The sequence below is a fragment of the Haliotis rubra genome, unplaced genomic scaffold, assembly GCF_003918875.1.
Source record: "Haliotis rubra isolate DU_JTF1 unplaced genomic scaffold, ASM391887v1 Scf472, whole genome shotgun sequence".
Classification (NCBI taxonomy): domain Eukaryota; kingdom Metazoa; phylum Mollusca; class Gastropoda; order Lepetellida; family Haliotidae; genus Haliotis; species Haliotis rubra.
Genome location: NW_025767160.1, coordinates 677,976 through 705,377, shown reverse-complemented (window position 1 = coordinate 705,377; position 27,402 = coordinate 677,976). Strand labels below are relative to the sequence as shown.

Sequence of the window (27,402 nt, the reverse complement as noted above, 5' to 3'; positions counted from 1 at the left end):
CAACATAGGCCCAGTGATCATCTTCTTTGTCTGTTTGCAGAGTGAAATCATAACTTTAGTCGTAGGTCGGTACACGTGACCCATGTAACCGCCGGGGCAATGTGCATTATCCGTGCACTTGTCGGACAATACAAACAGACTTTATATTGAAGCAATCTCAAGTGATTTACAAGGGATTCGGAAAGAGTTCCTTACGTACCCCCCGCCTATTTTATAAGGTACTTTTCACTACTTGTATATCTTTGTATTGTTTGAAAAAATTAGGTGGGGGGTACGTAAGGAACTCTTACCACCCCAACCACACCCACCCCTCACCCCACCTCCAACCCCCACACCGAAATAAGTAATCGCAAGACGCGCGCAAATGTAAACCCAGTCAGTCATGCATCGGTTCACGGAGGAGAACCGAACAACTGCACCAGCTTCAAACGGGTTCTGCGGGTAGCGACACCCAGGCGCGAAGGGACGCAACTGCGTTCGGGCGGTATTTTAGGGAAGACATGTTGGTACTGCTGCACTATACTCTGGTTGTAACGTGGGCTGTGAATGCATGGAGATCGTTATGCTTCGCCCAGGTAAGTTGTGTCGTTTTCTATCAATATGCAACCTTATCTATTGATTAGATCTAATTACCTGTTTATCCCACGTGACATGCATCAGTTTGGAGGACCGTGAAACTTGTAAAGTACATCTAGTGATCTACCTCGCTGTCCTCGGCGTGATAAGTGGAGAGAGCCTTATCTCACAGAATGGTGTATTAGGTTATATGACCGCCGGGTACACGGGGTAGTCCGTTTGGATTCAAATGAGAACGACAGATGATTAAATATCTCGAAATAGGGATAAGTGCACCAAACAAATAAAACACATGGCCCTAAAACCTCTGTACCCAACAGGATCTGAAATCTGACTTTTTTTGATCGATCACGGAAAAAGTGGTTTAAGAAACTATCATACCGCGGGGTGACAAACGGCTGATGGAACAGCACCTGACTAGGTGGGATCATCTCACCTGGCTGTGCTGAGTTGCACCTGAATGTGTGCTGGTGCTGTTCCACCAGATCCTGTTGGATACAGAGGTTTCAGGACCATGTGTCTTATTTATGTTTTGTACACTGATCCCTATTTCGAGGTATTTAATCATTCATCGTTCTCATTTGAACCCAAACGGACTATATGTGCCTGTCGACAGAGAGACGTGGAATCGAGGCGCAGTACCAATTTGACGTAATCGGTTAGTCGGTTACTATATGCCAAGCCGGTTACTGTATGCCAAGCCGGTTACTGTATACGGTGACTCATTGTTTACTCGAGGACCAGGCCCATGGGAGATCGTATTATCGAGTGTTGGGTGAATGGGGGTGGGGCAGCTGGGGGTGTTTGAGTAGGTCTTCGTTCCGGACAGTGGGTGAGTGAGTTTCGCCTGTTTAGGTGAGGATAGGATAATGAGTGAGCAGGTTTTCGGAGTTAGTGAGTGAGATCTTGAGCCAGGGTGTAGTGGTGAAGTTCAGTGGAAAATTTCCCACACACCAAAGCTCAGTTAGGTTTCCGACAGAGGCATGTGAATCCCGTTTCTGTAACAGTGCATAAACGGTGTAAAACCTTACTGACTCCATTACTTCAAACAGGGATAATCTACAGCCGGGATAGGTCACTCGCATGCTTTCTCTACCATTTGTACTAATTAGTGTGTGCCTCGTCATGGTCCAACTCACACAGTGACTTGGTTCGTTCCCAGCGCAACTTCGGTTGCGTATAACAGTACTTCAGCCAGTTTATTATATCAGTCGGAAACAATCGGCATACTCTTTGCAAGCATAAGCTATACTGTCAATATGATCATGCATGTTTCTATTTACACAGATCTGTACAGTGCTATTATGATATATGTTTGAAGTGATCTGTTACGCATTGAACTGTCTCACTATGTTTCAATGCTTTTCTGTTTATGTTGATACTTATGAGTTCCCCTTGCCTTTTTCTCAATTTCTAAATTATCTTCAAAATTTTACAATGAATGAATGAATTAATTAATAAATTATAGCAAGAATTAAAAGCTAGAATTATATGTGAATAAAAGAAAGAAATAAAGAAAAAGAACAAAAGAAAGAAATACATATGTGAATGAATAAAGAATAAATCATACATCCCGGCCACCCCTCCCCAAACATTTTAAAGACCACAAAACTATCGCTAGAACACATGTGATAACTCAGCTGTCAATAATTCTTTTAAATCTACTTTGAGACGTTTTTTACATTAGTAATTTAGCCTTCAGATATCTTATTGCATGTGTGGAATGGCATGGACATTGACGGAATGTTAACTGACACTGTCACACACCCCTCAAATACAGAAAGTTTAGAACAATCACAAAGCGTTGTAAAGACCTTTCCAGTTTTGTCAAATACTAAGATCAACAAGAAAGAAAGACGTTTTCTTGGCTAAACTGATCACGTGATGATTCGAGACATACCCTAAGAGGTTTGTCGAGGAGAGACCACTGCCCGTCTTCTATTCTCCCTGCTTCAAATACACCTGACTTGTCCGTAGTGTTCAACCAGGTATGAGCACCGTCCCGATATCAGGCAGATTACACCTCCAGATTTTTGTGAGTGTCGGCACTCGCCCTTAGAGGCTGGGCTTCAGGATATCGTAGTCTTCCCATCATGATCTCATTATTGACATCTTTATGTTTCAGACTGGCTCGTTCTCTTGATCCTACTAACAAGTATTTCTATAACAGTTGATGGTAAGTTGATCCAGAAATCCGTGTATTGGTTGATTACCTTTCACTAGAGCAGTGACATGATAATGCTATCTGACGTATGGCCTTGTAGTCTAAAACATCATGGTATTTTGCGATGAGTTGATTATTTTAGCATGTTTGTGTTCTTTTGTAGCTGCATGTACCTGTCCTGGTTTGTACCGGTTTTATAATGCACGCCCATGATACCATGCCACAGTTTAGCATCGACACCTTACACTTTATACTGACTCCGAGCCAACGACTGTTCTATCCTCTGATGCCAAGCACCAGGGAGGGTCACTATAAGTAGAATCATTTAACGTTATCTGGTATGAACCCCTGTCCTTTCACTGTCTAGACAGTCGATACCTACACAGATGGAGGTAGGAGAAGAAGTAGGTCGTGGACTTTGATGTGGAAAGTGTCTTTGCACCTTGCAGGGAAAGTTACAAGCTACACTGCGGATGAGAGTCACGCCCACCTGCCAGTTGTCACATGGTGGGAGGCGATTAGTGATCAGGCTGATTACGTGATCTCCTGTAAGGCGGAGCAGAGATGTGTTGTGTCCAGGAACAAGACAACACCGCGCCGACAGGAGATCATGGTGAGTAGCAGTTGGAAGATAGTCATGGTTTGTAGGTAGTTTAGGTTTAACGAACATTGTACCTGCTTCTTGGGGAAACCGGTTAACTTTCAAATGGGGCTGTACTAGTACGGACGATCCATGCTATAGTCTGTGTGTGAAGAGTAATGCTAAGAATCACTTTGATTGCAAGGGGTAACAGTTTCAGAAATACAACAGCGTTCAATGTTCTCTAGATGTTGGTTAGCCGCTGCACAGTGTCCCAGAATCAGCCGACACTGACTTGAGGGTCATGGTTCCTTTTACATCCGATTTGGAGTGCAACATTTAGAGCCCCACACACGGTAATATCTTCTTCTCTGGTCTCATGTCCGCAGCACACCAGCCATTCATGTGACTCGTACTTGTCGTTATATGTGCACAGAACAGATGAACCTGCACTCTTTAGTATCAAGTAACACATGCTGTTTTCAGGTGTATGGATTTTATGGTACCCTTTTCCTCTCGAGTGGCCTCCCATTGCCTAGGAAAGCTGGCGACCTTTGGGCACTTATTCACGAGGAGTCACCGAAGAACACTGATTGGATGTTTACGTTCGCTAGCGTCCTGGAGGTGTTTAACTACACTGCAACCTTTCAGCGAGGATCTGACTATCCGATCCCCACGCACTGGCTTGCGAATGAAGAGTCATTGCTGAGTAAGAAATATTTAATCCCAACCGACAGAAAGAACCTGTTGAGAAGAGAGGAAGGTTTAGCTCCCATTATATTTGTCCACACCGACTGCAGCACACCATCTAACAGGGAGCAGTACGTCATGATGCTCCAGAAATACGTCCATGTTGATTCGTACGGCGATTGTCTTCACAACAAGGACTTTCCAGAGGAGTAAGTATACATCATGATCTGCACCATGAGCAGTTTTTGTAGAATGCAGCAGAAATTCTGCAGCCTACGTTAGTAATTTGTATGTGAATGTTATGATCACTACTAGTGATAGAGACACAACTCCTCCACCATCAATAAGGAATCTTTGCGAGAAGAAGAGCCCTTTTCACAAGCCGCACTATATCATGAGCCTCTGTTTATGAATCAGTGATGAGACTGGGTGAAAATGTGAGCGTAGCCTGCCTTGCTGTTGGCATCCGACATAAACACGTACCGACAACAGCCAATTGTTCTCATGAACACGAACGGGAATATGTATGGCAGAGATCAAAATACATTGGACAATCTGGAAATGGTTCCCACGTGTCCATTATAGAACGTTTTGAAAGCTTTACTGAGCCATGGAATGTTGTAACCTTCATTTAGGGCATCATTTGGTGCTTCTTGACAGCGTAGCAACTGGAGCACGTCCTATTGTAGACAAATGTAACTACCTTAGGCAGGATCTGTTGGAATATCGCTTGTCACAAAGAATATGTTGGCTGTTCCAACGTTGAAATCATGATCACTGTTGTCATACAGCATTGAATCTCTGTATGGATCCAAACCGAATTGGCAGTCAGTCAGTTGAAGTAAAGCAGCGTTAATTGAACAATCGGTTAGCCATTAATCAAAGGCTTGGGACGAGATTGTGTAAGGAAAGGGCTTCTTGACGACTGTTGTTCTGAAGAAATTTGAGAACAATCATGATGCTATTGCTAGGGTCGTATGTTATTGACAGATAAATAGAGTGTTGATGTGTATCTGTGCAGTGTGGTGGCTGGCTGGCTGGCTGAGTATGGTTTTACGCCGTTTTTAGCAATATTCCAGCAATATCACGGCGGGGGACACCAGAAATGGGCTTCACAAGTTGTACCCATGTGGGGAATCGAACCCGGGCCTTCGGCGTGACGAGCGAACGCTTTAACCACTAGGCTACCCCACCGCCCCTCACTCGACAGGGATGATACACTTGGCCAGTAAGTGTTGACTGTGTACTTTTGGATAGCCCTCTTATATTGCCATTGACCGGTGCATGGTAGTTTTACTACAGCGCAACCGCCTCCGTGGTGTAGTGGTTAGAGCGTCCGCCCGGAGAGCGGAAGGTCGCGGGTTCGATCCCCGACCGCGTCATACCAAAAGACGTTAAATTATGGTACTTGTTGATCCCTGCCTGGCGCTCGGCATTAATGGGTACAACAAGGACTGGTCGGCTCGGAGTCAGTATAATGTGTCTGAGTGGGGTATTCATGTTTCACTGCGGTATGGTATCGCAGTGGGCTAGCACTACAAAACCAGCTTCAGTCTGGGCTAGTACAAGCAGCCGCACATACACATACACACGCATGCAAGTCGTCATATGAGCGAAAAAACCCAATTTCACCTCACCTTTACTACAGCGCATAGGGTCGGTGTGGTAGCCCAGTGGTTAAAGCATCCGCTCGTCACGCCGAAGACACGGATTCGATTCCGCACATGAGTACAATCTCCGAAGCCAATTTCTGGTGTTCCCCGTCGTGATAGTGCTGAAATATTGCTAAAAGCAGCGTAAAACCATACTCACTCACTCACTACAGCGCATAATGCTTGTTAAATCTTTAAGGTAAACTAATGACTTTCTGGGAACATAATTAGTGAGCAGCGACAAAAGTGGATGCCTCCTAGTTCCAAAGAAACGAATATACGTGTACCAAACAATATGTTTGCTTGACTTGCTGGATTCTCCTAGTTATGTACTATTCCCACTTTGCTAAGGATCAAATCATGGATTCCACAGAAAACCATTATCTGGGGTCAAATTTGGTTTAAGTATCTAATCTTATTGTAAGCATGGATCCTAGATTTCAGTATGGCATTGCATCTTGTGGATCCCATACCTGCTATTGACATGTGTTGTTTATTTATCAATGACTCTTTCCATGATTTGCAAAATGGTTGATTGGTGCCATGAAAACCATTTTTACGGTTACTCATGTATGAAGTGCATAAGGTTAGATTAAAGTGGCTGTTTGCCTAAAGAGGTGTTACCATATTATTATTTTTCCAGTTCTAAATGGATATATTTTCAAATCGACGTTTAAGTAAAGTTGCGAATTAGCAAGTGTGAGTAGTATATGACAGTGTCAGCTGAAGGAGGGAGGAAGTCCCGAAGTGGCTTCACACTGTTTGTAGAAGTGCGTAAGCTAGCCACACGAGGATGACGTGAAGATTTTCTGTGTTACTGTGTTGAAATTGCGGCATGCGTCAAACAACCCCGATGAACATATTGCGTAATCTGTGACGGTAGCCCTTTCATTACCCATAGACATGTCCTCCCAAACTGTCTGGCCCACATCCGCCATTCACGAAATGTATATGTAGGACACTACATAGATTTAATAGCATGTTCCAGAGTTGTTCAGCAAATTGACTGTTGTGAAAATGGTCGAGTAGAAACCTATACACCGAGGAATTATCATAGTTTATACTTGTAGACAAAATAATGTTTAGTGCATCCACCTGTCATGACCATCTTTCCTCTTGTGTAGATTCAAAGATTTGGATGGTATAGCCGGTTACATGAAGGATAACTTCCTTAAACTGGTTGCCCGCTACAAGTTTGCAATAGCTTTTGAGAACGCCAGATGTGAGGACTACATCACGGAGAAGTTGTGGCGCCCTCTACAGGCCGGAACTGTCCCTATAGTACTCGGCTCGCCTAAAGTCCAGGTGAGATCAATTGTGTTGGCAAAGACATTGTGGTCAGATGAAGTGGCAATCAATATATCACGTGTGGGTATACATGTTTACTGTTAATTCTCCAAGGGTCATTATTGCCGTTTGAGACGGCATATGTGCTCTGGTGGATCAAATCGGTCGCAAAGAAGATAAACATCAATTGATGTAAGTCGGCATACGTGTCGAAAATAGGGTCAGAAAATGTAGTCAGTATCTCCTTTTTGGCATCGGGATCGGGGTGTCATGACACTGCGTGTTAAAGTTCGTGTAATGAATGGTTTTATCGATTTGCTTTAGATGAGAAATGTTGACTTCGACATAAAACAGTCCTCAGTCGAACTCTTGTTTCTGTTGGTAGTAATGTTGTAAAACTGCATGCAAATTGCGACTTAATGTTCAATGTATTTGCAGGAGTTTTTGCCATCCAACAAGTCAGCGATTCTCGTGGAAGATTTCAGTAGCATTAAAGAGCTGGCCGAGTTCATCAAACATCTGGACCAGAATGACGAAGAATACGAGTCATACCTAAAATTCAAAGATTCGGGAATTTCAAACCCAACTTTGAAATCAGAACTTAGCCGTCTGCCACCCGCCAATTTTGTTGGTGAGACCTTCGCCAAGGCTCTTATAGGTTATGAATGTTTTCTGTGCGACAGAGTTTACGAAGCACTAGAGGCCACGGGATCCGGCCAACCTCTCCCGAAGGCACAAGCTAATCAGAACCATATGAACTGTCCATTGCCAGCAACAAAATTTGACGAAAACGGTCACAGTGTCCATGACCCTCTTCGTGATCGTGAATTGGCCTTCTACCATATCAATGCAAAGCTCTTCCGCCAGTCCTATGACATGGGTAAAAACATCTCTGATCACGACCTCTATATAGCAGCCACGCAAAGGTGGAAAGAAGCAGAAATGGAACACAAGAACGAATTATGATGTATGTTTTAAGTATAATGAATAAAAGGGGAACTATTTTTTATATATTAAGGTCATCTGGTTTTTGTTTAATGTCGAATTGAGATGGAACAGTCATTTTATGAAGAAAAGATGCCTTTCGTCTGAGTCCCCGCTGTGATCGGTACATATTTCAGCAATAGCATAGGATCTTAGCGTAACGTGGGAAGAATCCCGAACAAGCAACGCGGGCAAGGAGCTGACAAACCAAGAAACATAGTCCGTGCCATAATGCTCGACCAGTTTATAATGAATCATTCCAGTAAGGAATGGTGGTACTGTAGACATCGCAGTGGAGTATACAGGTTAGCAGATGCTCACTGTCCGGTGTGTCATAGTTACATCAAATATTGACCATTCTGTGATGTATGTTAACTAAATATATACAGATTTCAAATATAGAAACGTTCATGAGTGTTGTAGCTGGATACTGGCGATTCGTCCTGCTTTCCTGTGGCAATTGTACTTTTCTTGGTGCATGAAAATCTTGAGAGGAACGTTCGTGAGATGCGTGTAAACTGTACGTACAAACTATGATGGTTTCTTGTTTACAACAGATAGTCACAGACACATGATCTAGACACACTGGTGCTGTTGCTGTTGAAGTGAAAGACGTTGTGACTAACCAGGTGAGCTACGACACCGGGAGAAGAACGTGTCGATACACACTGCTGTGAAACTACATCACATACCCAATGTTACAGATTATAGCAGGGTATGAAGGGGCACATATTCATATTTCCGTTGTCTTTGTCACAGAGAAGGATGTTTCGTGTTATCTGTAGCAAGCTAACTAATGGAAGCATTAAAGGTTTGAGCTGTCCAAAGTTTGCTTTACGTTTACGGAAAACACGCGGTGACAGATTTAAGTGAAAATGTGCAGTTGTTGAAAGAGAGAGTAGTTTGCCCCGTGAGGATTCTATGAGCTTTTTGTCGATAAAATGGTTATTTGGTTGTTTAAATTGTTGGTTAGCTCCCTTGAACATGACAACTTCTCAGCTAAACGGAGGAAAAGATTTTAAATAGATTAGAATCGAGAAGCTCTGGATATATAAGACTGGTACATAAGAAACCGACCCTAGATATAACCTAGTGCCCATTTCCACGCCCACCCGGCACCCGATAGGTGAGGCATGTCACACCCGCTACACCCCGTACCCATCTATCTCAGACACGCCCCTCGGATTGTGGGTATGGACTATCTTTCTCACACCACTTTCTTTCAGATTTGGGATGAGATACAGTTCACATTTTGGAAAATTGTGGCAATATCGCGTTTTACCACCGGGGATTTGTTTATATGTGTGTCGACACGGTGACATACCAGCCTCAGGGTCGGTAACTCGTACCCCTCACTTTGTACCCGAACAACATGCATTACTCACTAACGATGTGGACAATAACCAAGGGCGTCCTATCACAGCAAAGCATTTCAACACCAGTCAGTGTGACAACGCACAGGGATTCAGAAATGTCATAGCTCAGTGATCTTGCGTGAAAACATCAATATGTTAAAAGTTTTACAAATATCAGGTCATGAATCATGAAACTAGAATCGGTAAGAGTTCCTCCCGTTCCCCAATCCCAAATAATATTTATAAATATACCAAAATTATAAACAAACCTAAACACTACAATTACTAGAGAAATCTCAAAATAACAAAATTTCCAAAATGTAAGTTAGGGTTAGGTTTAGAGTGAGGTTTAGGGTTGGGGAACGGAAGGAACTCTTTCCCTGGAATCTACTGTGCTAGATCAGGAAACTGAGATATCCATGAGGCTTATAGAGACAACGTTACATTCCAGAAATAGAGGCTAGTACAGCGGATGCATGTAAGGAAAATATTATCTCTACTTTAGATGATCCAGAGAAAACATATACGTGGTAGGTTCAGGACATTATATGGGCGCATCGTATTAGAGCGAGAAAATCAAATCACGACAGATCACGCCTGGCTATAGTTTAGTTGACTTCAACTGAAGGTAAGATTGAAATCCTCAAACATCGCGACACTTAGATGAACTAGCGGTATGGGGGCTGCTAATGATCTGACGAGGCATTAGAGAGAAACACTGTCACATCGTTAAAGAAAAGAACTGACGGGATACTTCAAACCATTACAGCATTCGGGTCAAATTCGTGATGCAGTTGGCAGTTTGCCCGAAGTATACAAAGAAATGTTCCTATAATATCACAGACTGGGCCTAACCCAGACTTTCTGTGGATGTACGGAATTATCAGTTTTTCATCTTAATTCAATTAATGTATGAGTTAATTATAATATTTTTACACTTGTGCAAGTGCCTTTAGTACAAAGGATTATACCTTTGGACCGTTTGGTGAAGCTTTCATCAATACGGAAGGGTTCAGTGTTCAAACCCAGGCTGCTGCCAAGACATTTCCAATTCTATAATACAATCCACAGTCTGACCTTTGATCACATGATCAGGATGACATGTCCACATTAGGGCAGAAGGCCTCCATGTTTGGACGAGGGCACACAGTTCATTGTTATGGCAGAGAACAGATTGGAGTTTGGTTCTGTATCACGTTTCTATGTCCAAATGGTATAAAAGAAAACATATCTGATTAATTAATTGTTAATTTTGAAGATTTGAATATTTGTACACTTTGAAAGGTTCAGATGGGTTACTGTGTGTATTCCTGCTCCCACCGTCAGCGTCTGTATTAGGCCACAACGCTACACATGTTTCTGCTGATGAAAATTGAAGTACATTTTGACTGGTGAATACGTACCAGTGTACTGGTTTGGTTACTGGGGGCAGAGGATGCGGCCCCTTCAGATGACAAATAAGTAGGAACCACCGAGATAATCTACCACGTGCAGACTATTGAACTATACTGTCTTTTTCTTAAACTTGAATATTGAATTTCCTTTTTCAAAGCTTGATGATGCTGACTTTATTGGATATAATATTATAATGAATTTTAACTGCTACCTTCTTGAAAATCGAATATCCATCCCACAGCTTTCTGAGAATGGGTAAACCTGGCTTTGTATCAGAAAACCAATGGCTGAATACTGCCGGCAGGTATCAGTTGATGTTCATAACGAAATACTTTGACTCCTTGCTTTACGCACAATTTGTGTATGTTTGATGGTAGAGCAAGGTGTGACGGAACTGGTACCTACATGTACCTACACATACAACTACACGGTAACGGGTTATTTCACCCTAAACACGTTCACCACAGCACAGTTTCACCCCATTCAGTTTCACCCCATTTTGAGGTTGTTTCACTCAGTTTATTGAATAATAACAATTTGCAGATTAAATTTACTCATTGGATATTTAAAAGGTATCAATTAAACATTATTTATCAATGGGTATTAAGTATATGAGGGATAGGTCTATAAGAGCATTGTGCACTAACATGCAGACAGACAGACAGACAGAGGCAGCTGAGGCAGATCTCCGAACATGCAGTCGCCATGGCAGAGGTGGAAGTGTAATGTCTAACTCGGTGTTGATCACGACTTCTTTAAATGTTTTAAGCGTGATGAGGTGAGGTGAGACTAGATGAGATATATGCTAAAGTAGCACTTACCTAATATGGGATGAATTGACCTAGTTTGGAAATGGGATGAAACGACCCGGGTGAACCTACTTGGGGTGAACGACCCGGGAACCTGCCTACACCTACGTATCTGAACAGGGATCCAGTGTCATCGCCTACTTTGTCAATTCTCTAAATAGGAATACTGTATCTGAAAGGTGTTTTGTTGATGAAATGGTTGGGTGATTTAGGCGTAGCGGGCCAGTGGAGAATATACTATATATTATATTCTGATATTTATATTTGATACAAACCCTTCTCAATAAAGTCCAGATTCTAGAACTTTTGTTGGGTTGAGTCTCATCCGGGATTCGAACCCACACCCTCAGAGTACTTTCCTGCGTGCATGTTGGACATTAGAACAACACTGAGCATTGCGGCACGTGCTTATCGTTTAGCAGTCAGTAGTCTGCATACAGCCACACGCCAGATTAGACAGCGCTGAATACTGTATAGACACATATTCGGGTGGCTCATTTCATGCCGAAATCAGGAATTGACAGCTACCGGATTGCAGAGTTTTTAAATGATGATAAATGTACTAGTCACGGACGGGACTGAGTTTTTAGGCCGGTATTGACAACTTGCCGGATTGGACAGCTGCGGGTTTAGACAGATTCCATTGTATATAAATCGCGATATCGACAAATATCGTTGATGACAGACCAAGGGCGACAACTGGTGCACAAGACTGTCCCATCAGAATGACTGTGATGAAACTGGTCCAAATGCCTCTCAAATTGGGGAGGAGCTTCCAAGAGCTACAGCGACAGCGGTGGACCAATCACAACTGCGCAAAGGCCATGTGTTTGGATGAATCATTGTTTACACGCGACTTCCCTGACAGGTGCAACAGAATGTGATAGGTTTGAGTGGCATTCTAGAAGTTGGTGGTATGACAAGACTTTATGGATGATCAACTTCTATAATTTGATAATGGCGACGCTTCGGTATAGATTCTTATAAATACCGTTTTCAAGCAAATGAATGTTGTAGGTGGCTTCCCACTAATCAATCCCCCACAACCTTGGCTTCTGCCTCATTAACTTACAGTCACTAATTGTCATGGTAATCCCACTTATGTTATCTCAGCTCATCATCATGCTAATGTCGCCCATCATTCAACTTTCTTTGATACTTTGTTTTCCACCCTTGTTATTGTTATCTCTTTATCTTATCTTGTATATAAACTGGTACCCGGTGTACCCATCATTCGCCCATATGCTTGAAAACGGTATAAGAATCCATACTCATGCCAATAATGGTTGTCACCCCTTTCCATTTTTTAATTAAAGAGGGGGTGTGGGGTTAGGTGTGTATGGGGTTGGGATGGGGAGGGGGATGACAACCATTATTGGCATGAGCATATATCGAAACTTCGCCATTGTCAAAATAAAGAAGTTGATCATCCATAAAGTCTTGTCATCTCAACAGAATGTGGCCTAAACGGAATGAGCGTTTTCACAACGTTAACGTCAGACAAAAGTGGACGTCGTTTTGTTTGTCATAATAACAATGCAAGAGCACACAGGGACCGTAGTACTGCCTAGTACCTCCAACAGGAGAACATCAAGATGACCAGCACTCCAGGTTTATCACCAATCGAACATGTCTGGGATATCCTTGGCGAGCACATCACCGTTCACAACCACTCTCGACGAACTTGGCGCTGCCCTGCTGGAAGAATGGCATGGAATGAAGCAAGCTCACACTGAACGTTATGGAGAGTGATGGTCTTGAGAATCGAGACGGAATCATGCGATATTTGTGTGTTTGACTTTTCATGATAAATGACGTCATGGACTGCAGGGCGATTTGGCCAATCATCTGACATAATCTATGGTCACCTGACGTTCAACGACTAATGCAAAACTTAGTCTGATGGAACAGTTTGTTCCACTGTTAAACTATCTGTCTTATCTCAAGTAACATATCGATAGTTATGGCACCTAAGCATTGTTGTTGTTGTTCTTATTTGCTTTATTTAACGTCGCACGCACAACTGAGGTACTTCGGCGACGGGCTAGTACACTTATTAAGAAATGAGGAGGAACAAAAAATAGAAATTTTGAAAAGAGTGGTGTTACTACCCAAAAACAGACATCAGCAACAACAACAACAACAACAACAAAAAATCAACAACTGAGTATTAAGGGAAATTTGAATGGGAGGCCGAATTAAAAGGTAAAAAATATGAAATAGGTAAAGAGTAATAGAGTAACCTTAGCATTGCATATCCCCTTACTATATATAGTATGCCCAGAAATTATTGAGAAGTTTAGGAATATGTTTAATTGGATTTCTAGTATAAACAACCTTTACCAGCTATCAAGTATTTGGTTTCATTCAAGAGAGACAACTCCGTTAATCCTTTTTCATTAGTTTGTGAAGAGTTATCCCCCTTGTTTACTTGCTAGCAGACGACGTTTTCAGTGATCCTCAGTATAGATGATTTAGAAAAGAGGAAGTTCATTTTAGAGTATTATAACAAGGACATCAGATCAGCTAAAGTGATTTCAAGTAGAACAGGCATCCCTTTGTCCACTGTTTATCGTGTTTTGAAAAATATTGCAAACGGATATGGCATTGAGCACCAGGGAGGCGCAGGTAGGCCCAGAAAATTGACTGTCGGTGACCGGAGGCGGCTTGGTATTCTTGTTTCTAAATACAAACGAAGGTGTTTAGAAAACTAAAGGCTGGATATGATTGATAGAGGAACTGTGGCTGTCTGTAAGGAGACAATTAGAGCTGAGCTGCATGCAATGGGTTGGCAGAAAAGGCGAGGAATTCTATCACCGATCATGAAACCTGAACAGAAGGAGCGAAGGTTGAACTGGTGCTTACAGCATAGGAATTTTAACTGGGACAATGTGATTTTCTCAGATGAAAATTCTGTGTGGCTGTTTCCTAATACACTGAAATTCTGGACCAAACAAACTGAAAAACCTTTGTATCAGCGCCCAAAGTACAGTCCGAAATTTAACGTGTTGGGTGGCATATCTGTGTTAGGGGCAACACCCCTCTGTGTATTTGCAGAGAATATGAACAGTGAGCGGTACACAGATATTCTCGAGGGACATTTACTTCCATCTGCTCATGGAAGCTATGGCAATTTTGGATTTTCCATCAGGACAACGATGTATCCCTGATCAAGTGAATGATTTCATATATGTAACCCAGCAGGCACATCAACGTTGTTTCAACGTTGAGAATAGGTTGATCCTCAACGTTGAAAATAGATTGAAAATAGGTTGTATATGAAAGTTTTTTTGACGTAGATATCCGACGTGGAATCAACGTTGAAGTTTGACCGATTATCAACGTTGAAAAAAGGTTGATCCTCAACGTTGAAAATAGGTTGTATATGAAAGTTTTTTAGACATAGATATCCGACGTGGAATCAACGTTGAAGTTTGACCGATTATCAACGTTGAGAATAGGTTGATCCTCAACGTTGAAAATAGATTGAAAATAGGTTGTATATGAAAGTTTTTTTGACGTAGATATCCGACGTGGAATCAATGTTGAAGTCTGACATATTATTAACGTTGAAAATGGGTTGTTCTGTGGTTGTGTCTGGGAGGTATTACGCTTTCCTGTAAATAGACTCGCATTTCATCTTTAAACTACAATAAAGTAGCACCACACTCGTGCATCCAGCTAAATTACCCCAAAAGCTACCTGCAATAAACAGTGTTCAAACAGAAAATTGCAGTAAATATATTTACCTGATAAAATACTTGGTTAAAATTCCACATTCAATATAATGTTCATTTAAGTTCTATGTCAGTTGGACGTATAATTCCAGTAAGAAGAAAAGAGTATTCCAAATTAAGAAAAACTATTTACTGTTGTATTGTTACCTTGAAAATGTGAAAATTGTCCCCAGAAGACATTTTGTCTGAATTTCAGCTCATAGATAGACCCTGAATAAACACAATGCAATTACTTTCACCATGAAAGGGATCCAAGATGACCAGGAACTATACCTGAAGACAGCACATAAAACAAGTCACTTTTCATGAAATCTTTATGAACACACACTCACACAGAAAAACGTGGTTTAATGCATAATGTAAAACATCACACATGACATAGTCTGTAGGTGATCTCTGTTGTGCTAATAACACAATATCATCTGCATATAGCATCAAAGTGACATTTACGCCACCAATTTCAATACCACAGTTCAGATTTTTCAACACAATTACAACTCCAAAAACACAATTATCAGCTCCTCTTCTTTCTGCCACTCCTTCCTGGCGGTCTGGCTGGATACATCAGAAACATTCCTAACTCTTTCTTGAAATTTGCTTCGATGCATTCCCATCTCATTCCCTTGAGATAGGACACATTCTGAAATTTTATATTTAAATACATGAATAAGTTATATGGAAGATATATTGTCTTAAATGATTCAAGTATTTGTTTAATCAATCACTTGAAAGGTTCATTTCACTGCTGTAACTTGGCATGTGAACATATGAACAGCATCAATACAAAATATGACTTAAAAGTGTAAACAATTTATATTTTCAACCTAAGGAATGGAAGTTTTCTTAAACATTTTCAAAGAAAATCCTCAATTGCAAGTTGATTATTTAATTAGACTATGAATTACAGGCAGGATGAATTAGACGATGCTTTACTGTCATATATTATTTGCTATGGCCATGATGAAAATGCTGCACTTGGTAATTAACTTACCAGAGATGATTGAATACAACCTTGTATTCTTAAAAGAAAACTTGCCGTTTTGCCCATCAACATTCATTCTTGACATCAAATTGTTTGACATTGTCCTGCAAAACAATGGAAGATTGTTGTTATTCTGTCAGATTTAGTTTTCTTTAGAGATTCTCGGAAATGATTACTGAATAATGAGTATTTCAAATTAATAGGAGTTGAACTGATGTAGCAATTTTGCTACCTGGAGTCATAAATTGTAACAAAAGCCATTTTACATTAAATGATAAGAAAACAAAATGGGTGGTGGTTCACAGGTCAAAGAACAAGTCTATTGTGGGAGGTCTCCCAACACCATTTGTTCCCAAACACAAGGAAGTATGGATCATGGAGTTCTGAAAACAATAATGAGCTCTCATAAGTATACAATATATTCTCTATCATCTCTCTCTCTCTCTTTGTCATTTGTACACTCATAAAACTCAGATAAATAACTTTTTATAATTCATAAATGTTTACACTTAATCTCTTATAAGAACGCTTAGAAAATCTCTCATATAATGAATTATGTTATGGTGTCATAACTATGCTTCTCTGAATCATGAACAATAAAATAATGAGATTAAACTCTACATTGCCAGAAATAATCTATCATACCATGAATAATAAGACATTGAATAACATCTCTTACAACTCCAATCTACACTCAAAAAGACTTAAATGTACTCCTAGAACAAACATCGCTGGCACACATAAATTCTTGGAAACAGTGCATCTCTGACTCTCAATTCCAAGAAATGGAAGTCCTACTCTATTTGACCAAAGGGTGACAGGTGGCCAAAACATATTGAAATGTAGGTCATACACTGAAAATAACTCTGATTTAAAACACTACAAATATACACCTTCTCTAATATACTGATAGATGATCTTAACAAGGAACATGTACATAAAATGCTGATATCTAACAACACCTGTACTTTAAATAATGGACTCTTTCAAATCTCAGTATGTTTCACTGCACACATATTAGATTGCAAATAATGAAAACCTACCCTTCGACAATAATAAAAACATCATATTCAAATTCTACAGCTGACCAAATACCTGAAGAGTGTGTTTCCCAGCAATAAACATCTCTATATATCTATAAATGTATGACTTCTGTACTCTCACGTCCTATCTTGCATCCAGCTGTTTACTTACTAAAAAACAATATGGCCAAGCAAGGGAGTGCTCATTAAACTAAACATCTCCGAGAAATCATTGTCAATTTTTCTCTTAAATGATCAACCTTAATATATAAATGAAAATAAAGACCAACTATTATCACCAAAAAAGACCAAACATTATCACAAATATTCAAAACAGGTGGTAATGAAAGAGCATTATCATCTTTCTCTTAAACTTTGTGGTGGATATACTGGAAACAAGTGAAATGTCAAAAACGTGGTACCTTAGCCTTGCTCCTTTTATGTGATCCACGAAATTGCTGCCACCCAGTCTTCGAAGATGAGATTTCTGCAAATTCCATTAAAATAATCTTATTTCATAATTAAATGTTCCTTACATTAAAATTACTTCTTTTGTATGTAAGATTTTAACCTTTAAGAGACATGAATTATCATATCCCTTCCAAACAAGTGTAAGAATGAAAGTCTGTGGGTGCAGTTTTGTTAATTGTGCCATCAAAGAATCATTAGTGAAGTTACACTTTTGTAAATAAATAAAAGTTCAAATAAATTATATACAATTTCATCCTTAACAAAGACTTTCACAAGACATTTTAAAGTGAAAATTTTCGCTGCATTTCCTTACGCCATTCTCTACCACCTCCCCCAATAATATACATATGTTGATAGGGTTCAGGGCTGCTCAATGCATCATTTACTGATAGATCTATTCAAACGAACAAATGTTCATAATAATGGGATGCAATATACAATGTTGATTAATCCTATCCTATTTTGTATAGCTGCCCTTAGGGACCATTCATAATGTATGGCTTTGGGGTGATGTTGATTTTTATGTACAATGTGAATTAACCCCCACCCCCAACCCCCTAAAGTGTATGAGTATGTACAGAATAAGAGACGCGCTCCACCCTGCATGTCATGTACATTATCTATGACGCCTCTCCCCTTCCCATAATTTCTAAACATAGTGCGTGTGTACAAAATGCTGACCCCTTAGCCCCCTGAACAAAATGGGTGACACCCCACCCCACCCTCCAACCCTTACAATCAACACCCCCACCTGCAGCCATATATTTATATGAACGGTTCCTTATATTGATGTACTTTCACTGATTATTTGAAAATGTATATTTGCAAAATTCAAATCAGGTGATGGGTACGAAAGGAAATCTTATTCGATTATATAATAAAATGCCAAATATATGCATGCAAATATATTGAAAAATAACAAAACAAAATTTTGAGAAACATGTAGTTGTACTGTGACATACCGGTAACCTTGTGAGATAAAACATGAGCCCTAATTCGGAGTTTCTTGCTACGGCTAGATTTAAACGGCATTCCTACGTTTTCATTATACATGAAGGACATACTTACCAAATAAACACCAGCATGCCGTGAAGATGGTGAAAATAGAACGATATTGCGTTGAACTTCGCCAAAGTGAACTGACAACGATCAGTTGCCTTTGCGCGCGCGATAATTGTGCGCATGTCCGGATATGGCCAAACGAGGCGATCGAAAGGTCAACATCTGGCTTGTGTTTGAAAGCAAATTGTCGGGAATTATACAATTTTCACAGTTTTGTGGGAAAATATTAAATGTAATGCAATTTGGATAACTGATGACTTTATACCTAAAACTGCGATTTACGTAATATTTCCGTCCGTTGATCGATGCACAATCAAATAATATATAAGATTATATCTGTCACTAGCTCGATCTTGATCTTTTATGAAAATAATGTTCCGAAATGATAGTTGCTAAGTTGGATACCTATTACCAATATGAATTATGTATCAAATTTGCCGAGGAAACAATTAGTTGACATTTTGTTGGTTCCTTACGTTGAAACAACGTTGACAACTAAACGAATCTCGACTAACTTTCTTTGGTCGCATAATAAACGTTGAATCAACGTTTATGAAAGGTTGATCAACCAAACAACCAAAATTCAACGTTGATTCAACGTTGATTCAACGTTGTGTGCCCGCTGGGAATGACGTAGCGATAGAACTTTCTAAAATCTTTATTTCGTCATCGATTTCGTTCAAATTTGAAACAAAGGTTAATCATAACATTTAAAAACAATATATGGTTGCAAAAGTTTAGATTTGTATTATTAAAAAATATTGCCCTAACACTGTTTCGAACCCCAGTGGTCGTATTCTTATGTTACAAAGGAACGAACCCTCTTGTGGTTACAAAACAAGAACTTGACGTATTGCTGAGACAAATAAAGTTCGGTGTGGATTGTGTCTCCCAAAAGACAACTAAATGTGTTTATTTTCAATGTTACCAGGCTTTAAGTATGTAACTTAACAGAGCAAACATTACACTTTTCAATCATATTTCGTTTTAACTTTAGTACTAATCTACCTTTTCAACCAACCTAGTAAACACGCGTGAACAGGACACGGATATCGCCGTCAATCAACATCAGCTTTGTGTTTTCACATACATTTGAACTTGGGACATTCTTCATTACACACACACGCTTGATGGGCAGTTGATGGTGTGCTTACTGATGTCAGTTTGATCTGATTCACATGTTTGCCAGGTCGTCAAGGGAAGCAACAAAGTGGGCGTGTGGTCGTTTCCTGGTTCCAAGCAACAAATACTGTGAGATAAGATAACACGTATCCCAAGGGGAAATTCATATTGTACATTAATTAGCACAAAAGTATCAAAAAGACAGAATGTATTACATTAAATATAAACAGTGGAAAATAAGACACTTATTGATATGTCATTACCACAGATAACTGCAGGTAGCTAGAAAACTAGACAATATCACGGGACGAGAACGATCAACAAATTGGTAGTGTGTGTGTGTGAGAGAGAGAGCGTACAGAGACGAGAATAGTACTTAGTGTCTGTGTCAGTCTCCCTCGCTCTGTGTGTGTCTGTGTGTGCGCGTGCACAATATACTTATATCACAGCTATAGTTAACTTTAATAAAAGTGATAATATTGGAGGATTACATGTGTATAGAGCACACTGTTAAAACTAAGAACAGATAATCATTTATTTAAGACTAATATTGACTTGTATTGTTTTCAGCCCTGGCGTGCGCAGTCACTAGACAATCTCCACCATCAGGTTGCTGGGGCTCTATTCAGATAACCAGGTCAAATAATTGGTTTTGTCTTTCATTTGTGAAAGGAATAATTGTCATGGCCAGACGGAATTTCAAGGGCCATTCTCAGACAGTTGGCCCAGCTCGACTGAAAGTACTTCTGGATCTAGACCAAGTTCTGGCTGATTTCGAAGGATATTTCCTTCAGCGATATAAGGAGAGATTCCCAGACCTGCCTTTCATAGAAGAGAAGGACCGAAACACGTTCTACCTGAGGGACCAGTATGCTAAACTAAGGTCCGATCTGCCAGTATGTATTAAGAATCCTTTGAAGAATATTCTGTTCATTATAAATGTTTCCATAACAAGACAAACAGTAATTTGTGGTATCAGTAATCTGCTCTTGAACAGGTACCAACAACAGTGAGGATGGAAAATCCACCACTCGCAAATGTCTCTTTTATGGTAGATAGTTGATCAGTATGACATGACATGAAGACCAAAATGTAAATCTCCAGAATTAAAGAAAACAAAAATATACATTACAATGTGAAATTTTTCCCCTCACTGAAATGTATGTACAAAGTAAGTGAGAATTCCCCCACACACACACACACCATGTTTAAAATCAGTGACAACCCTCCTCCCTACCCCCCCCCCCAGTATATGTGTACAAAATTGAGGAGTCCCCACGTCCTCAGACCAAAATGGGTGACCCCCCACTTAAGATTATCATATCACAAATGCATGCATGCATGGATACGGACACGGACATGGACACGGACACGGACACGGACACACACACACACACACACACAGAGCATAAATGATGAACTGTCCCCAAGACATCATGGACTATGTGGTGTGTTTACAGGACCGGGTGAGGGAGATCTACATGGAGGAGTATTTCTTCTTGAGCCTTCCGGAGATACAGGGCAGCATCGCAGCGGCCAAGGCGATGGCAGACATGGAGGAGTGAGTCAAAGTGTATTTCTTGTGTTAAAGGTCTAATGTTTGTAACTTCTCACTTACATCTTAGTCAAAGTTTTCCATTCCCCTGGTTGGATGTAACAAATCAGTTGTGTCATTTCTGAGTCTCTGCTTGCTGTTTTCTCAGGTGCAATGAAGACAGAAAACATAGTTATTTATACTCTCACCCATTCACTCTTCACTTCCCAGGCTCCAGCAAATGGGATTCGGTTGTAGTTGGGACAGTATGATGTATGATTACATTGATTCAGTGAAGCATGTTTGTATTGCAGCGTTGACGTGTTTATATGCACAAGTCCCCTCACAAGCTACAGATACTGTCTCAGTGAGAAGGTGAGATAATCCTGACTATAGTATGTGGTGTGGGTGCACATGAAGTGTATCGGTCTTCCACTCTCCCCAATAGTAAGGCAAGTGTTACACAGTGTTCATCACAGTCAGAAGCTGGAAAAAAAGAGTGTGAAAAGTGTTCATGTCATGAGTATACTACAGTCAAACACTGTTCTGTGTAATGTGGGGAACTTACACTTGTCTCGAAGTGAAAGCTTGGTCCTGCTTGTTCCTTATATTGTTATCATTTTGTGTCAAACTTTGGACTGGAAACTTGAAATATTATGAAGGTCTGTTTACTTTGACACAAAACCCCAGTGACTGGCAGTGGAGCTCCAATCTCCCTGCATCCAAAAGCATGGGGATCAAGGTTAGAACTGGCCTTCAGCAACCCATGCATGTCGTAAGAGGCGACCAATGGGATCGGGTGGTCAGGCTCGCTGACTTGGTTGACACACATCATCGGATCTGAGTTGCGTAGATCGATGCTCATTATGTTTATCACTGGCTTGTCTGGTCCATATTGCCTGGAATATTGAGTGTGGCATAAAACACCAACCAACTCTGCATCCAAAGTAGACCTATATGTGTTATACCTGTGTAAGGTAAAGAGTTGAGAGGTGTATCTGATCAGTCTATGATTGTTGATCATTAAACCATACCTATAATCATGGGTTTCACCTGAGTGGTCTGTAACCCGTCACTCATGTACTGCTACAGGCAGTACCCTTGCTGTCTCACTTCATGTCATAATATGTAGATCAATGAAAGCATTGACTGCAGCAAGTAAATATGTTATCCTGTTCTAGAAACAAGTAAATGTGCACAATATTACTGAATGTAATGATACAATTGTTCAGTATTCATTCATGCTTTACCGTCACAAGTTTCTCTCTGTACAAGATGTGATGCTGCAGATCTGCATGTTGTTCCTCCACAGTTTCAGTGGGTGGAAGACCACCTTGGGGCTGACTGGGTGGACCGCACCATCATTGCTAAGGACAAAACTATGATATATGGCCATATACTCATAGATGACCGACCTCACATCAAGGGTTAGTACAAGTATTATTTAGGGAGGGGGCTTGATAACACTGTGAACTAAAACCACTGGCACTCATTGAGTTATCTCCCTTTATCATGTCAGGTTTTGTCAGTCGTGTTGGAATCATGCTGAGACTGATTAAGGTTCATAGTGACAACACCATACAGCTTTTTGTGTAGTGAACACGGCGGGCATCACTTCAGTCTGTCATCACTTCTGGCCATCATCACTTTCGGTGACAAGCTGTGATATAACTAAAACACATCTGTGATTAGTCAGTGTTTTACAGTGGCCCAGACAAACTGTGTATCCGGGTAAAATACGCATGGAAAATTTCCAATTACGCATTGAAAAATATTTGTTGCGTATCAATTACGCATTTAAAATGTTACATACTGAAATTTTTAAAACAAATGCGTATGGAATATATTTATAAAAATCACTTGCATAATGAAAAAGGCATTGATTGCTATCAAGTTGTACTGATCGTATACGACTATTGTTGTACTGTCAGTATAGGACGAGTGATTTTTTTATGAAATCATTTCCATTATATTTAAGTTGGTTTTGATTAGGTATGACATAAGGCAGAACATACCTGCTTAGTAAACTTTCTCAGTCACATAATACTTAAGTGAGTAAAATGACCGAAATATGCACATATTTGAAAGCAGTGGGTAACGGAAAATGAAATACCCACTCAACATTCATAATACCCACTCCAAAAACATACAGTGGGTACAGTACCCACATGAGCTAAATCTTATCTGGAGCACTGGTGTTTTATATTTATATGCCTTTACACTCAACACCCTGGACACTCAGCAGAATACGCTTGTTTGGATGGTCAGTATTCTTGGTCTAAGTGACAGTATTTTCTTTGGAGGACAACCATGGTAGATACAGTCTTGCCAGGATGGTTTTATTATTTCCAAGAGAAATGAATTGATAGTTACTACGTGTTTGTTGTTCATACACATGTGTCTAACTAACCCTGGCACTTCTTGAGAGACAATGCTTTAGGATATATCACACCATACTTCTCTAAATAATATTAATGCATTTCTCTCAATAATTCAAACTATCAGGCCTCAGGGAAGCTACCATTTAATTTATTCCCCCCAAAAATTATGTATTTAGATTACAATATTAAATTAAAACGTTCAAATAAATTTATGCAAAGTTGCTTTAAATCGACTCTCACGCCCTCTACCGGCAGAACATTATTTCAAGCAAACCCCATCGAGTTATGTCCCTTGGAGCACTCATTACGAATATACTTTAACTCAACTTGTGATTGAAACCAGTTTGGCAAACTCTGACAACATGTAAGGAGCAGTTGTTTACATTCCATATATATGGCAAGTGTTCTCTGTTTGGAAGCTGTTTGCCGCGAAATTTCAATTATCAATTTCAGGCAAGTCGTCAGGGATAATAAGTCTTTTATTGCATCAACAGGAATCTAAAGTGAGTGCATATGCCCCAATATATGTAATTTAGGACAAAATATTGTCCAAAATGTGTGACATTGTGCCTGTAATAATGAAAATAGGGAGACAACTCATTACAGTGGTCATAAAAGGTTCGGGTGGTGGGGTAGCCTAGTGGTTAAAGCGTTGGCTCGATAGCCGAAGGCCCGGCTTCAATTCCTCACTTGGGTACAATGTGTGAAGCCCATTTCGTGATATTGCTGGAATATTGCTAAAAGCGACGTAAAGTTAAACTCAGTCAGTCAGTCAGTCATAAAAGGTTCAATCTCATTATAATCAGATCTCAGTTCTTCTCAGTTCTGCCAAATGTTAGAGGACAACCTTTCACAACTCTGAACCACCAATTACCTGAACTGACATCAGACAGTTGACCTATCAGAAAGCAGCTTTCTGAATCTATTTTGCGCTAGATTCAAACATGAGATATTCATTCAAGACTATGCTTTAAAAAATGTTTTGACGAAGTTTTTGATTCATAATTTAAAACTGAACTAAAGAACATTTGCAAAAACTGTGGAGTAATACTTTCCATGGGCTTTCTCTTCCAATGTTTATCTCATCAAAGCAAAAGATGGATGACAATATTGAATAATCAGTCATACAAGCCCCACATTTTCAGCAATACCCTGGCAGCCATGTGTAGTTTGACTGGATAACACATTCAGACTGTCATTTCTCTGATTAATGTAAGAAAGGTTGGTGATGCAATAGGATGTAATCAGATGTTTGTTCCACGGTAGTGAGAACACGATCTGATTTTAATGAGATTAATGAATACCTATGATAGCTTTGAATGTGACAGATAAGAAAACCAGTCTTTGTAGTTTATTATTTTTACGCCTTGACTTTCCTTGTCCATTATTCTCCCTGAGGACTGAGTTCATATATTATGTATGCTGGTTTGTGTCCTGACAGGAGCATGCAAGAATCCATCCTGGGAGCACATCGTGTTCACCTCACACCACAACATCAGGACAGATCTACGAGGCAAGCGGCGCCTGGACAGCTGGACAGACGGACATTGGAAAGATCTGATAGAGGACTTTAAGAAGAGAATTTAAACATTTTCATAATTTGCTCATCTTCACACATTGGTGAATGGATTCTTTATATTTGTATATGATGATATGTGTTTTGTGTAATACACATCTCTTGATGTTCTTTTGACATCTGGTAAAACTGTTTATCCTCCTTGTAATTGTTACATCATGGCTGTAGGCTGACACCTGTAAGTCAGGACTCGGAGAACCTGCTGGACAGATTACTACTGACATCTTGTATGACTTGACTTCAGGCACTTGTCATTGTTTACAGAGAATGGATTGGTCTTGAGAGGACTGTAATATATTTTACTGACATTTCACTGAAAATCTTTGGATTGTTAGGGACTGTTAATAATTTATGGCTTGGGGGAAGTGACATTTTAGGGGGAAAGGGGGGAGATTGATTGTGTACAAGGACTTTGTACATAAATTTTGGCCTCCACATTTGTACATGCTCTCTCACACACAGAAAGTAGAGTGAGGTGAAATTGGGTTTAACGTGGGTAGCGAGAATATTTGGCCACTCTCTCACTCACACACACTGCACAGACTGAAGCTGGTTTTACACAGAGAAAAGAAGCCCAGTCATAAGTTATGAACAGTCCTTTAATGCAAGTCCTATGAACACCATCGGTCCAGCATGATGACAGTATTCCTATCAAATATAATTGTAGTAATTGAGCTGGCAAAATAATACCTTGAAATTTGGGATTGGACCTTCAGGCCCTTTCCTCTCCACGATATGGAATGATAATGGATGTTACACAACAGTACCAGTTTAAATTGGTCACCGTGTCACCTGTACTGAGGAAACTGGTAGTTTGGGAGACACACTCATGAAAAACACAATCATGTTACGTAAACATAACATTTGTTGCCATGGAAACAGATTTTTTTTAAATATCCCAAAAAGGCACCTGCTGACATGGTCTTTGTGTGGCAAAGTTTCCTGAAACAATACTAATTAGTTTTAAAGTTATGATCTGGACAAAATGGTAGACAGATGGGCAGTCAAGCAGATCCCCCTGTGTTACATACTGTGAGGAAAAACACAACGACGATACAGCTGTATAATGTGATAAGTTCTTTATTTTTAAAATCAACATTTTATCAACAAAATAACAAATATAGATTCGTTTGAACACAATTTCTCTAAGTAAAATAGTTCACAGATAGCTTTGCTGTACAAAATATACACATGTAAGTATACAAAAGATAAACTAATCTGTATGAATTTGAGCGTCAATAACTGAATACTGTGTCACAGTCACCAGGGTCAAGACGGTGGCGCCATCCACCACCCATACAGTGGCTATACAGTGCTGCTGGAGATGGTCCATGTGGACATGGTAGATCACACAAACCTGCTGAACCATTATCATGGCGCTGACCATATGGTGTGTATGTCATGCTACATGATGAAAGTCAAACACATATTTGCCAGTCTGCTCACTACATGATCAGTTCCATGCTGTTCTGTAGTCAGTGCTATGGGATTCCTGGTCAAATATAGTACCATACAACACCACAGGAATATTCATCAACTCCACAGGAACATCCATCAACTCCACAGGAATATCCATCAACTCCACAGGAATATTCATCCATTCCAAAGGAACATTCATCAACTCCACAGGAATATTCATCAACTCCACAGGAATATTCATCCATTCCACTGTAAGGCCACTAATACCAGGAATATTCTTCCAGAAAACAAGGTTTGATTGGGCTGAGAATCTTGAAGGCAACACCTATGGTGTAAATCATTCACAAAATGTTGTCCTGAGACTAACTGTCTGGGCTAAATGAACGAAAGGTCATTTCTGTTTTAAGAGTAAGGTTCTGATTAATACACTGTGATCCATCTGGTGTGTGATACACTGTAGGTAAACAATGACATGGGTGAGACCAGTGTGGGGTGACATGGATCTCTCTCTCTCTCCCCCTCTCTGGGTGCACACACCCCTTTTGTCCTGAACATTTATTAAATGACCATTGAAACACTCATGAAAATGAAGTGTGCACCCCCT

General features: G+C 40.2%; 2 protein-coding genes across 2 annotated transcripts; both read left to right on the top strand.

The window, feature by feature from the left end:
* Positions 1–451: 451 nt before the first annotated feature.
* Positions 452–7,966, top strand: LOC124290723 (alpha-(1,3)-fucosyltransferase 10-like). The gene is made up of 6 exons (XM_046727529.1): positions 452–575; positions 2,702–2,752; positions 3,190–3,353; positions 3,807–4,219; positions 6,787–6,967; positions 7,388–7,966. The coding sequence occupies exons 1-6, from the start codon at positions 551–553 to the stop codon at positions 7,913–7,915; spliced, it is 1,362 nt and encodes a 453-aa protein (XP_046583485.1). The 5' UTR covers positions 452–550; the 3' UTR covers positions 7,916–7,966.
* An 11,802-nt stretch (positions 7,967–19,768) lies between these two features.
* LOC124290725 (5'(3')-deoxyribonucleotidase, cytosolic type-like) lies at positions 19,769–25,513 on the top strand. Its single transcript, XM_046727530.1, has 6 exons — positions 19,769–20,017; positions 20,459–20,784; positions 21,349–21,449; positions 21,737–21,797; positions 22,735–22,849; positions 25,245–25,513. Exons 1-6 carry the CDS (start codon positions 19,945–19,947, stop codon positions 25,388–25,390), a joined length of 822 nt encoding a protein of 273 aa, XP_046583486.1. The 5' UTR covers positions 19,769–19,944; the 3' UTR covers positions 25,391–25,513.
* Positions 25,514–27,402: the final 1,889 nt, after the last annotated feature.

Coding starts and splice junctions, on each gene's coding strand:
- LOC124290725 (XM_046727530.1), top strand. CDS start 19,945: ATGTTTGCCAGGTCGTCAAGGGAAGCAACAAAGTGGGCGTGTGGTCGT. Junction 21,450..21,736: donor GCGATGGCAGACATGGAGGA/GTGAGTCAAAGT, acceptor TTTGTATTGCAG/CGTTGACGTGTTTATATGCA. Junction 21,798..22,734: donor GATACTGTCTCAGTGAGAAG/GTGAGATAATCC, acceptor GTTCCTCCACAG/TTTCAGTGGGTGGAAGACCA.
- LOC124290723 (XM_046727529.1), top strand. CDS start 551: ATGGAGATCGTTATGCTTCGCCCAG. Junction 576..2,701: donor GATCGTTATGCTTCGCCCAG/GTAAGTTGTGTC, acceptor TTTATGTTTCAG/ACTGGCTCGTTCTCTTGATC. Junction 6,968..7,387: donor TCGGCTCGCCTAAAGTCCAG/GTGAGATCAATT, acceptor ATGTATTTGCAG/GAGTTTTTGCCATCCAACAA.